The sequence below is a fragment of the Gekko japonicus genome, unplaced genomic scaffold, assembly GCF_001447785.1.
Source record: "Gekko japonicus isolate JY-2015 unplaced genomic scaffold, Gekko_japonicus_V1.1 scaffold244, whole genome shotgun sequence".
Taxonomy (NCBI): domain Eukaryota; kingdom Metazoa; phylum Chordata; class Lepidosauria; order Squamata; family Gekkonidae; genus Gekko; species Gekko japonicus.
The window spans coordinates 336,629-350,753 of NW_015165838.1; the positions used below are offsets into that span (position 1 = coordinate 336,629).

General features: G+C 41.5%; 1 protein-coding gene across 1 annotated transcript in view; it reads right to left on the reverse strand.

Moving 5' to 3' along the window:
• The window catches only part of HERC2 (HECT and RLD domain containing E3 ubiquitin protein ligase 2), a 121,707-nt gene that overhangs the window by 44,024 nt on the left and 63,558 nt on the right, over positions 1–14,125 (reverse strand). The window contains exons 54-64 of the mRNA XM_015410976.1: positions 13,439–13,530; positions 12,534–12,709; positions 10,367–10,478; positions 9,034–9,115; positions 8,508–8,651; positions 7,759–7,849; positions 6,991–7,168; positions 6,518–6,599; positions 6,270–6,441; positions 5,082–5,226; positions 964–1,189 (exon numbers count right to left, since the gene is read on the reverse strand). Coding sequence (XP_015266462.1) covers positions 964–1,189; positions 5,082–5,226; positions 6,270–6,441; positions 6,518–6,599; positions 6,991–7,168; positions 7,759–7,849; positions 8,508–8,651; positions 9,034–9,115; positions 10,367–10,478; positions 12,534–12,709; positions 13,439–13,530 — 1,500 coding nt within the window. The remainder of the gene's footprint in view (positions 1–963; positions 1,190–5,081; positions 5,227–6,269; positions 6,442–6,517; positions 6,600–6,990; positions 7,169–7,758; positions 7,850–8,507; positions 8,652–9,033; positions 9,116–10,366; positions 10,479–12,533; positions 12,710–13,438; positions 13,531–14,125) is intronic.

Sequence of the window (14,125 nt, forward strand, 5' to 3'; positions counted from 1 at the left end):
TGGAATAGAACACATGGGACACAGGTTTGAGTAACAAGCTAAAAAAGGCTGGGGACTCCTGCTTTTGAGCCTCTTGTGAGAATGACTCAGCAGATTAATCACACCTGCCAAACAGAAAACTTCACAAATGTTTCCCATTTAAAATGTTGATTAACTATGCCGGACACATGACGTAACATATTAAAAGGATCCAAACAAAAAATTTAGCATACGTAGTGAGCCACATTATGAATAAAAACATCTGTTCACATTCTTATCAGAATTCATATAACCCTAAGGGCCACGTTACTAATGCTGGAATATCTTTTGAAGATTCAAGTATGAACAAGACATCTAAGCACCAAATGCATCCTAAAACAGATCTCAGGTATAATTACTGGTATTGTTTCCCTTTCCTTCCTTAATTTCTGCTAACCAGTACAGCCCTGGCTGGCAAACGGCTTCTTTGAACAAAGACTGAAGACCCAGAAAGACTACCTATGGCTATTATACTATTTACAGTGTGTATGCAGGGGATTAAAAACCCTTTCCTGTGCCCTAGATCATATAGGAAAAAGCAGGTGGGAGGTAGATAGACAGGTCAGTGGGATCAGGAGCTATGTTGTAGGCCAGATGGGAATTACTCTTGGACCTGATTTGAACTCCGTCATAGGCAGTGTTCCCTCTAAGCTGAGTTAGTGAGAGATAGCTCACAATTTTTTAACCTCTGGCTCAGACATTTTTGTCTTCGCTCAGGAAGGATGGCTCTAGAGCAAACTAGTTTATGCAGTAGCCAAATCGCTCGCTCACAACTTTAATGCCAGTAGCTCACAAAGTAGAATTTTTGCTCATGAGACTCCACGGCTTAGAGGGAACATAGGTATGTGCTCCTTTTCCAAAAACAGTAATTCCCTCATGTTCCTCCCATATTTCTTTCTCTATTTACACTTTTTAAAAGAAAAAAAAATGCTAGATTTATATTACCCAAATAGGATGCGCCTAAAGGGTCTCTAGCGGTTTGAAAGAGAACTGGTTCATGCACAGATGGCGTTGCTACATCCATTGTTGTCCATGCCACGCTATGAGAAGATCCACAAGCAACCCGAGTGATTTTCTGGCCTTCTAAACCCTGCACCAGGGTGGGCTTTCTGTTCACTGTAGTAGTCCCATTGCCTTGCTGGCCATGATCATTATCACCCCAAGCATAAACCTGCCAATGAAATTCAAATAATGCTGTACATCACCCTTTTCAACCAACATTTCACTTATAGGACATACCAAATCAGAGGGAGAACACCTCTGCCATAATATTTTACATATGAATCATGCTATAAATCTCATTATAACCTTTTCCGGTCCATCTTGTTTGCTGACATTTATATGTCGATTAATTGTTTTAGGACTGAAGTTTTAATATTTAAAAAATTAAGCTTTACAGTTAAGTGGATGCCAAATGAACCATCCAATAACCAGAATCAGAAATATCTTCATAATGTTCAGTCTAAAGGAAAGTGGAGCGAAGTAATTCCCAAACCAATCCTAGAGAGACTTTTATTAATTTCTTATTTCACAAAAACAGAATGAAGTGTAGCATGAATTTACTTGATAACTGCTAGTTATTACAAAGCCCAAATGCAGACCAAAACAAACTGGAAAAGTAGCTTATTATAAGGATTTCTTCTCATTGGTGAATATACATTATTCTGATAAATGTTACTTCTCCCACTCACTCTATAGGTATGTTCATGCAAGGAGTTTTGTTATCCTTTCTGACATGGAGAGACCTTTCCCCTCCCTCCCCAAATTTCAAGACCTATTGCAGCAGAAACTCAAAGAAAAGTCACACTGAATTCAACAATAAGAACATTTTGTAAACATAATGAATAAAAGAAGCTCAGACAGTGAAAACCTAGGCAATAACTCGCTAAGATCTTAAAGCTCCATATTCTGTTTCTGGAGCAATGAGACAACTCTTCAGTGGTGGAAGAGGGTATCCTGGCAAGGGATGTTAAACATCAGATTCTAGGTCCCAGACAGACATGTTGCTGCTGAGTAAGGATGGGCACAAACCAAATTTTGAGACAAACTGGGCCGGTTTCTTGGTTCGCGAACTACAATTCGTGCAACTATGTTGTTCATGAACCATGGTTTTTGCAGCGATTCATTCAGTTTTTAAGATGTTTCTCTTTAAATGCCTTCCCTTCACTCTTTAAATGCCTTCCTTTCACTCACTGGAAAGGCTGAGTTGACTGGGCAAGTCAATTCAGCAAGCAGTTAAACTTTAAATCCCTGCTGAGTTGACTCCAGCACAACCCCTGCAACCTCTGACAAATCCCGTACACCTTTTTCTTAGTGGATCACTTCCCAGGATGTTGCCGTCCCAACTGAGTATCCAAAAAGTGCCCCTGGACACCCTCTCTAACATCCAGAGGTCTTCTCCAACATCCCCCCTTCACTGCCATTGCGAGCAAGCCACCCTGCCTCAGCAAGCCACCCGCCCCACAGAAGCTCCCCCCCAACTCACAAACCTAATCAACCAGTTCAGCAAACTGAAACGTTCATGGGGGTTCATGGTTTCTCAGATCTCTTCTAACAGAATACTAGCACTAAATATTTCAGTACTGGTACTAAATATTTCAGAGGTTATGACCTCTAATGGTGCAGGTTGTAACCCTGACACAGGAAGAAGCTGGATTTTCAGGCAAGAAAGATACATGCCTTGACTCATCTTGGTTTGATAACTGTCCTACTTTGCAGCTGCCAGACAGAAATCAGACAGGCAGGCAGGGGGCAAGAGGAGCAAAGCAAGCTGGAGCCCAGGCAAAAACACCAAGCCTGCTGGGAGCTGTTGAACCAGCAAAGTTTTCACACTCCTGCAGGCTTATATAAGAGACTGGGATCCCTGCACTTCCTGACGCCCTCTTTAAGTCCTGGAGCCTTTTAAGAACCACTGTACCTCATCACCTCTATGGGATAAGCTGGAGAGAGGCAGACCCTGAGGTGCAAACCCTGGGGTGTGTGTCATAGGTTCTTTCATCAAGTCCCTGTCTTTGCCCTGGTCCTGTTTCATCTCTGACAGCAGGGCTCCAGGGTATGGGACCTTGGCAGAGCTCCTGCAGCTGTTCTAGGTCACTGTGAGGTGGTAACGGGGTGCAGGGCTCCTCAGATGGTTCCTTGTCTGTTAGTTCTCTGGGGACAAGAGTCCAAAGCTGGTTGCTGGGGAAGGATCATGGGGTCTGTCCGTGGAGTGTTCAAAGGGGCCTGAACCTTGGAGCTCTCAGGGCTTGAGAGGGGGTGTTCAGGGGGGCCTAAACCTTGGAGTTCTCAGGACTTGAGAGGGACTCCTTGTTAATGGAACAGTCTGCCCCAGTGGAACTGATGTGAGCCATGACAGTACCTCTAGAAGCCTTTTGCCCCAAGGCTAATAAGCAAGAAAAATAAAGCATTGGATCTGTATCTGCTGGTCAAAATGTTTCTTCCTCCTGAGTGGTTATGATTTGATCTGGGAAAGATGGGTAGAGGTCTGGCCCTTGAAAATGGGACATAATTGAAAATTGTGCTTGCTGGGCCTAGCAGTGTCATGCGGATCAGGCAAAACCCAGGTGTGCGTACAAATTCACTTTAACAACTGATGAGTCCTCTTCCTCCTCTGGAATGAATTTTTTTTTCCCCATTTTATAAGGTCTGTTTGGATGCCTATTTTTTTAATCCATTAACAGAAGTTGGCATACAGAGAGGCTACTTTCATATGAGGAGAGGAGACAGAATCCCAGGGAAGCAGGGGTGGGTTACCAGGAGAAAGTGGCCCTCATAGGTGGTTACCTTGTCTGCAAGAGCAGCCACCATGTCAAGCCCCTGCTCCTTTACCAAAAATAGCCATTGTCTATGCTGAGGCTTCAGAGCAGAACAGTGAAATTGAGTCAAAGGTTCTCTGCCTGATAGGGATGGTAAGTGATATCCCCCGGTCTTTTTTTGGAGTCAACTCCTGCCACATCTTTGCAGGCCCCCTTCTCTCCACAGCTCTTTTATGCAATTTCTGCCATTCTTCCTGGAGTCTCCATGGATTTCCAACATGTTGCCACTTGGGTAGAAACAGCAGCAGGCCATTATGAGCATTTTGCTGATCTAAGAGTGGCCTTCCTTTCCAACCTACTAGTTTTGGAAAAGAATAATTCCAATGTTTTTCTTCTTTTGACAAACAGAGAAGAGCTCCAACACTGTAGCAGAGGTGGAATGGAAAGGACAAGGGTTAACTTGCACAGCCTGGCCAGTGAAGCCGAATGGGAGAATCAACCTTCACCAATATATCCTCTTCCACTCAGGGAGAAATTAACAACAATAGAATCAAAACAAAAGAACTGGTTAACAAATCTGGAACAGAATTCCCAAACTAAAACTATCTTAGCAAAAAGAGGTTCCAGTCAGCTGTGCTGGTCCAAGGCAAAACCCAATAACAAGAACAAAGCTATTTAAATACCTTTTAAAAGTATTTTATTTTCATTTAGTAATAGGTGAGGTATAGACTGTACCATCTAATACAAAGGAAGAAGATACCTAATAGAAGGTATTATGTGGCGTTTGTGCTTGATTTTGGATTCTCAGCAAAATAATTTCATTCATATTCAAAGCATAACTTCCTGGTTGCTATTTTATACGAGAAGCATTTGCTGACTAAAGAGAATTATACAATACATTCTTTGTTCTACTTTTCTGCCTAAGGGGGGGGAAAAACTCCATTAGCTAAGACAGATCTACTCGGCCGCCATCATAGACAATCTACCACAAATTGTGAGACACAGTACAAAAATAATTGCCTCTCCGTTTTGCCACTGAAAAGATGAAAACCATGTTGAAAAATATACCACAGCTTTATTAGAAAAACTCGATACTGCCTGATAAGCATAAACCAAGAACAGCTACTACTGGAAAGAAGTTTGCTACACTATTCCATTGCAGCATTTAGTGCCTTGCAGGGGGGGGGGGGAGTGCTTATTATCAGGTGCTCAACATTCAGTCCTGAACAGCTAATCCCACTATTTTCAAAAGGACCTTTTAAACAGGTTCATAACAGTTTTAGGATGAAGTTGACAGGTTCGTCTTACCTGGCCTGTGTCAGTGACAGCCAGACAATGGAGTGCTCCTACAGCCACATGCACGATCTTCTTTCCCCTCAGTCCTTCCACTACTTGCGGTTTTCTCACATGAACGTCAGTGCCGTGTCCAAGCCTGAAATAGTCACCCTTGCCCCTGAACATAAAAACAGGCAAATAGTTGAATTAAAAGCTGCTCTAAACAATCAAAACATTTGCCAAGTACTAGAGCTACCAAGAGAACATAAGCATAAGAAAAGAGTTTCTATCTACACTTGAGCAAAACAGAAACTAAGAATTAGGGTCAGCTGAGATTTTCATACTCTGACAACAGTTTCTCTTCTCATGTCTCCCATTCTTTGCCATCCCACAACTTGTTTCAATAACAGTAAGAGAAGAAACAGAGGCACATCTTCTGCCTGTGGGACGGCAACTGAAAAGGGTCATGAAACTGCAAACCCCGAAGGGGCCATATTGGGCCAAGGGGCCAGTTTGGTGTAGTGGTTAAGTGCACGGACTCTAATCTGGGAGAACCGGGTTTGATCCCCCACTCCTCCACTTGCACCTGGCTGGATGACCTTGGGCAAGCCATAGTCCTGGCACAGCTGTTCTTGAAAAAGAGCAGTTTCTGTCAGAGCTCTCTCAGCCCCTCCTACCTCGCAGGGTGTCTGTTGTGGGGAGGGGAAGGGAAAGGAGTTTGTAAGCCACTCTGAGACTCCCTTGGGTAGTGAAGGGTGGGGTATAACTCCAATCTCTTCTTCTTCTATTAGCTCCCTCAGTACAGGTAAAAAAATCCCTCTGGTATCTTTATTTCAAGGACATGCAATGTTAAAGTTACCTAATGAGCATGTACTGAATCCTACCAGTCTGCTCAGGTAATGGTGGCACATTCCTCCACCACATGAGGCTCTTCTCTTCCACCTCAAGTGGAAGAATCCTGCTGGAAGAGCATGCTGCTTTGGGTTGTGCAAAGTGGTAGGCTATGACCACTATTTTCCTCAATGTTGCATTTACTTCTTGTTTATTAAAGCAAAGCACTAGATCTGAAATCTGGCAAACAATTCCTTTAGTTATGATGCAGTTATTACTTGATTCTTTTTTACCTACCAATTTGGCTGAATTTGTGGAAATAGCTAAGAAACTACTAGTTAGACACCATTTCAGTAACACGTTTAACTTTTCAGGTAAAACATGTCATACCATGTCCACACCACTCCAGACTTTGTAAGAGCCAAAGAGAACTGAGCTCCACACTCAATCTGACAGACTCCCTGGCCATTTAATCTTTCAATGTTCTGGGGAATGTTGCATCCTTCACTTCCTCCTCGACCCAGTTTTCCAAAGTCTCCATCTCCCCAGGAAAATACAAGCCCTAATAAAACAAACCAGCTTTAGTATTACACAGCAGGCACAATGTGTTAAGTTGTGATAAGACAGACATTTCTTACCTTCATCTGTCAGTGCCAAAGTCTGAGCATCTCTGCTCCCACAAGCAATCTGAATGACTCTATGACCAAGGAGCACTTTAACCTACAACAGAAAGATGGATATCCATTTAAATTATACGTGGCTTTTTATTTAAGAGGCAAACTTAAGTAATAGTTCAGGCCAGAGCATCAAACTGGCACAATGAATCTCCCTAAATCAACAGAAAGCTGCTTTGAGTTTCCCCAAAGGTTAGCATGCTCTGATTTCAGGTCTCAGGACTGGCAGACTAAAATAATCAACAAAACTCATTGAGCATAAAGAAGTTGGTGAAGAAACAAAAGACATGGAAACAAACAAACAAACAAACCAGTAATGCAAAACTTGGATTAGAAGGAATCTTGATGTTGACACTTCTTTAAGTATCAACAGCCAGAGACCTGGACCATTTAAGAAGATCACTCCACTAGAGAGAGGAAACAGCTAATGGTGTTACCATCTTTGGTTTCAGTTGCGTAGTATTGTCCCCATGTCCCAGCCGACCATATTCACCAAGGCCCCAAGTATACAGTTCACCACTAGAGGTGATGGCAGCGCTGTGAGAACTGCCACAAGCAATATCACGGATACGTTTTGTTTTCAGTGCTTCTATGAGCCTTGGTTTATCACAGTTCCTGAAAACCCAGAAAGATGAAAAAGTGACTAATCAAGAATTTACTCAATGAAAGTTTATTTTAAACATAATTTGAATACTCATCTGTTGAACAGCTGTTTTCTCTGTTAGATATTTTAAATGCTTGATGGCATGAAAACTAGAAACCAGCTTCACTACTGAAGCATAACCCAATGAACCATAAGGCCAATAAAAAAGAGGAGGAGGAGGAGACTGGATTTATACCCCGCCCTTCACTACCCAAAGGAGTCTCAGAGCGGCTTACAAACTCCTTCCCCTTTCCCTCCCCACAACAGACACCCTGTGAGGTAGGAGGGGCTGAGAGAGCTCTTGACAGAAACTGCTCTTTTTCAAGAACAGCTCTTATCAGAACTACAGCTAGTACAAGGTCATGCAGCTAGGTGCAAGTGGAGGAGTGGGGAATCAAACCCGGTTCTCCCAGATTAAAGTCTGCGCACTTAATCACTACACCAAACTGGCTCTAACAGTAATTCTGTTTTTTCTTACCATTCCCTGATTTAAAAGTCACACAAAACTAAAATGGGTAGGCCAAAATCTAGCAAGCTCAGAAGAACAGAAAAAAATTCTTACATTCTACTGAAGTGTCCAAGTTTCCCATCATCTCCTTCACCCCAAGAGAATACCTTCCCATCAACTGTCAAAGCCATAGCATGGCGGCCACCTGGAATGGACATGAATTCAAGAAGGTTGACAGCAGAAACAAGCCTTTAAGCAGGTTATAAGAGCAATCTTAAGCAAATTTATTCACTCTCAGGCCTAATCAATAAGCTTACTCCCAGAAAAATGTTCTTAGGATTGCACTGTACATTAACAAAGTACCTTGATATATGCAGTACCCTAGATATCTTAATATTAATCTCCAACATGGCTTCAAATAAGAAAGTCATCCTGGAACTCCTGAATGCTGGACTGATTCATTGTTTTCCTTAAAGCATTACAGAATTGGAACCGTTGAACAATGTTTGAAAGAAAACAACAATACAGACACCAACTCTGCAAATGCATTCTGAAGTTATATTCACTTTGTGTGGTGCTCCCTATCACACAGAGGCATATATTCAAAGGCCAGAACCAAATCTATTTTTAACACTTTTCTTCGTATCTAGTAAGAGAAAGTGCCTTACTAATGTACATTTCTAAAGAAGGGATGTGGTGTTCTTTCACAGGTACAAGTTCCCTGTGCAGAGCAAAGAACTGCGAAGTACTTTTGGCTGTGACGTATTTTCAGCTAACGCAAATTGAGAGAGGCTAACACAGAAGAAATAAGGAAAGAACACAAAATGCTTTTTGAACTAAACAAGAAAATATGGACTTGATACCTGAATGAACAGCGACCTTCTTCACTACATAATTACTGAGAGCCGTAATCTGTCGGGGGATAGGCACAGTTCCACTTGATATGCCTAATCCCAGCCTTCCGTTAGTCGCCTCTCCACAGGCATACACTTTACCCTCCACAGTCACTACAAAGACATAGATGCTTATAGTGATTTTTAAAAATAAAAGAAAAAAAGAATCAGAACAAGCTGAAAGCAAATTTGGTATTTTTAAAATCAAACAAAGAAACAATATTGGGTTGGATTCAATGTTTGGTTTCCACTGGCTGAAGGTATTTCTGTCGGCAGAATTCAGTTTCCCATCCCTCCTCTCACTAAACTCCCTGAAATGCTACTTCTGAGAGAGACTGGAACCTCAGAACAGGGACAAATTGGGGGTCTATGAAAACTGGGGAGACCGTTAAGAAAAAGAAATCTTCCTTCCAATGATGGGAAATGAACTTTGGTTCCAACTTAATACTTTACACACTGGTACATTTGATTACTGCAGAACAGAGAACATCCCTACCTGCAAAAAGGCTTTTGGATCCCCCAGCTACTTGTACCACATTCAGGGCTGAGAGGGTCTCAGAAAACGAAGGAACCTTTATCTACAAAGTATAAATACACACAAAAAAACCAGTTCGTAAGCAGATTAGAAAGTGCTGCTTGCAGAAAGCAAAATTATCCATTGTCTTTGACACCTGATTGCCTCTAACACCAATGTGGAGGTTTCAGATAGTTCACAGTTAGGCAGCTACTGTAGTTCCAATGGAAGTGTATTTTTTTAAAAAAAGTTCAAGTCTGTTTACTAATTAATGTCTTGAGAAATGAACATTGACAACACACAGTCAAGTTTAATTTTTTACTTTTGGAATAACCCTGTTTTTATATGTAACAGTTTTACTGGTTCAGCATGTTAATTAATGAAGTATGCTTTTGATTTTATATATTAAGTCCACCCCAAATTATTAATCTGAGAGAATACAGCACCACAAAAGAGCAGCTAGCAAGTAGAGGCGTTCTTTTAAAGAAAGGTAAGAACTAAAGAAAAATATGATCTCTAGACTTCTGTAAGTGTGCTATCCAGAGGCATAAACCAGTTCACTGTCCATGATCTAAAGAACTATAGTCTCCAAGCAGCCTTTGTATTTCTGACCCAGAAGTAACCACTAGGCATGTACCATCCCACTCTCCAATTATCATGCTCATTGCACGAATGTGTTACTCAACAGACTGGTCTTAACTTACAAAGCATTCCATTATCCTGATTTAGCAGATATGCTCATGTCTGAAAGTTTCCTGGTAACAAATGGCGTTTCTAGATAATACTAAGGTACATCTATTTACTAGTTAAACTGATACATCCTCTCTGGCCTCTTGTTTGGGTCTGTTCAGTTCTCCCACTTCCACTTATGTGGTTACACAAGAGCTAATGCTTTAGGACTGAAGGTGCTTAATAGGAGTAGAAAAAGATGCCGGTAGAAATAATGCTAAATTCTTATCTTGCAGCCTACATGCAGCAGACGCCAATGCTTTTCAAAAATAAAAGCTTATGCATGTCTCTCCTAGTATCCCATAGTGTAACTTTCAGAACTTTCCAGCTTTCCTGCCACTTTTGATGCCATTTCCTACATAGGAATAGATTTCTGGATGTGGATTAGAAACTGTTTTAGGGACCACCACCACCCCTGCAATTTGTCGCCATAAGAGGGTGGCCCAATCTAGAAATCCACATGTTGAACAGCAGGATGGACATTTCACACAGTGTCCGTTAAACTTCTGTTCCTCCCAACCCCTCTGGCTCTTCTCCCATATTGAAAGACAGTACACAACACATTAATTTTCACATAAACCAATACCTTAGAACCTTTTAATCCTCCCAGCTGGTCTTTATCATTCAGGCCCCAAACGAAAACTTTAGTCCTTATTGTAGCTGCTGATTCCAAGCCTGCAGTCTTCTTTCTGACCAGACTAAACACACAAACAGTAAATCAGCTTGGAAGCATGGGACATTCACTAGGATTTCAGATCTTAAGCCTGTTCGATGAGTTGGACCCTACCAGCTTTTCAGTTAGCACAACAAAGAGGAGCCTCTTTTGACACTTCTCCAAGGAAGTCCCCATTTGACCCTATGCCGGGGACTGAAGAAATTCATGTAGACAAAAGGTCACAAGGAATAGGGGTGGGGGAATCATGCCATATTGCTCCCTTGCCCTTTTTCCCCACTGGAAAGACATCTGGAATCCCATCCAATATTTATATTTGCAGTAGAAAAGAGCAAGAGTCCAGTAACACCTTAAAGACTAACAACATTTGTATCAGGGCCTGAGCTTTTGTGAGTCACTGCTCATTTCTTCAGATACAAGTGTATCTGAAGAAGTGAGCAGTGACTCACAAAAGCTCATACCATGTCACAAATGTTGTTAGTCTTTAAGGTGCTACTGGACTCTTGTTCTTTTCTACTGTTACGGACAGACTACCACAGCTACTCATCTTGATTTATATTTGCAAATACTCTTCTTCAACTTTCCCCCCCTGAATAACTGGCAGTTTATATCCAAAATGTATCATGTGAAAGAACATAAAAATGCAATGAAATGTAGGTGCACACAAAATCTACTTAATCTGATGATTTCCAAGTATAATAGGAGGAATTTTATAAGTCAGATAGTTTGAGGAGGGATTAGTATTCTCACTTTGTCTCTGCTAAAAGAACAACATGCTAAATATTGAGAAGGTTTATACATCATATATTTGATATGTACCTTCTGAAGTATAGGATCTGGTATTTGATACTAATTTGGTACTTTAAAATTGTCAGGTTCTTCTTTAATTTCTGCCCCTCATAATTTTGGAGGAATGTTTAAACTTGTGAATGCTCTATGTTTCTTTCCCTTGCAAGTCTCTCTCAGTTCCATTTCCCCTTACTTTTCGTGCATGTTTTCTAATTCATTCTCAATATCCTTGAAGGAGTTAGTGCAGTATAGTGGTTAGACTCAGACTGGGCAAACTTGGGTTCATATCCTTGTTCAGTCCATGAAGCTAGTAGGCAACCAGCGTAAACGACCATCAGCCATTACGACAAACTATTTTGCTCGATGCAGTTTTCTTGCTCTGCCCCAAATTGAGGGGTCCAGCATAGCTGAAATAGGATGGTAGGCAGAGGCAGGAATCCAGATGGATCCTGGGAGGACGGGGGGGTGTCTCCTCTTGTAGAGGACCAAATGTTAACATTCAAATTTGATCATAGTTCTGACTGTACATGTAAAATGCCCCAGTGATGCCCTTATGTCACACAAGGATCTGCTCACAGAGCATCTTGTAGTGCCAGATTCAACACAGGCATTATTTGCATCCACTGCAACCACACTCCCGTGTACATCAAAATCAAAACCACATTCATGTCACACTGGTATTTTTAAAGTAGTCTTATTTACACCAGTTTGGTGTAGTGGTTAAGTGTGCGGACTCTAATCTGGGAGAACCGGGTTAGACTCTCCACTCCTCCACTTGCACCTGGCTGGATGACCTTGGGTAAGCCATAGTTCTGGCACAGCTGTTCTTGAAAAAGAGCAGTTTCTGTCAAGAGCTCTCTCAGCCCCACCCACCTCACAGAGTGTCTGTTGTGGGGAGGGGAAGGGAAAGGAGTTTGTAAGCCACTCTGAGACTCCTCTGGGTAGTGAAGGGCGGGGTATAAATCCAAACTCCTCTTCTTCTTCTTCTCCATACCCTCATGCCAAAAAAAATCTATAAACAATATATGCAGCAGGTCTGGCTAAGTACAGCCCATGTTCCACTCCCATCCCATCCTCATTTTGTTTGCCACCACACATGTTCATGCACAGATGTTACATTTGGGCAGTGAGGGGAACTCAAGATAGAAAAGGCTGCCTATCTTTTGAACAGTGTTTATCCATTCTTTCTCAACTACACTAGGTTTTCCCAAGATGCCATTACACAAGCCACATGCAGAGTCACTATTTGGAAGAAGAAAAATCCCTTTTTGATGGTTTGAATATTCCATACCTTCCAGTGTTGGCTTTATCATCTTCCTCTTCCTCATTATCAGAAGCAAGGAAAGGGACTGCAGCCAAGTCTTCATCCTCTGCACGGATACGTCCCAATACGCTGAGACCATGTATCTTGCAATCTATACCGGAACTCCTGCACTGCTTTATAGCAATCTCAATATACCTGTGGAACTAAGAGGAAAATGGCATACATTTCTCTTATGGTTCTTAATACACTTAATATAGCCAATAAAGAACATCTATAGGCCCTGACTATGATGTATCTGTGTTCCAAAACCGGGTAGGAAGGCTGAATGAAACACCAAGAGTTTAAATGCTTACTTTCTCAAGCTTTGTGCAAATAACAAAATACTAAGGCTGGAAGAACTCAAGATAGTAAAAAAACTTGAACCCAGTCAAATAGAAACCTTACCTGAATAATCAGACTACAAAGCATAATCTCTCTACCCTTCTTCCACTAGACCATCAGTGAAAGAATAAAGGTGGTGTCTACTCTGTATAAGTTGTCCTGTAGCAGCATCTTCTTTTCTTTTCTTTTTTGTGTAATCATTTTAATTAATTTTAAATTAAAGCACAATACAGCGTAATACAGTGCATCCGTCTACAAGAATGTCATCTAAATGGAAGGGGTCTGAACCTACAAGGTTAACCACTTCAGATAAAGAGGGTTAGGGGGGAGAATATCCAGAACCTGTAAATAGGAGACCACAGGGAACCAAGTTGACACAAATGTGGAATGGTGTGGGGTATTCTTCTAACAAGTCTACTAGCAAAATTAGATGTAAGGAAATGCTAACTCATGCTGGAAAGGGCTGTGCAATCAGAAGAAGCTATGCAACTCTTATCAGTATAAAACAGAATATTTTTCACAAGCTTTTTTCATAGCCGACTGCTACCTACCTCTGTGCAATCACCAAGAAGTGGAACTGTAGTATCTGTAGGATTAATATTAATGGTCTTCAGCTCTATGAGGTTGTTTAAAGAACTTCCACCTACATAACAATGAAATAAGAGTCATGTAATATCTATTTTATGTATGACAGAGAGTTAGCCGAATTGCTTTATTTACAGCGATTGGCAATTTATAAATGGGTCTTTGCCAACTATACCAAGGTCCTGTTACCACCAAGGGTTACCAGAGAAGGATAACGAGACTGTTGTTGTTAAAATAAATGTCTTTTACTTAAGAATATAAATCTCATACAAACAATACTGATGCACTCACACATTCAATCAAGTTCCTCAGAATTACAGTATTAAAATAAGCACAGTTGCATTAGCAGGTGGGGGTGATGATGGGCAATACTTATCTGTCTTGCAGCTTTGGTTGTTCCAATGAAGAATGGATGGGAAGAAATGTAAATTAAAGGGAATTCACACACGACCAGAACCATCCTGAACGTGTGGGTCTCTTGACTGCAGATCAAGAGATCAAAGTAGAGGCAAGGGTTTGGGGATAGCAAGTGGGACTTAAGAGGAGTAAAAAGCAGACGGGGTTGTTGCGGGGGATGCTAGCTAGGAAGGGCCAGGTGAATGGTCCTTACCTTTTATAGTGGGTCCATTAGGTGGGTGGTAACTGTCCCAACC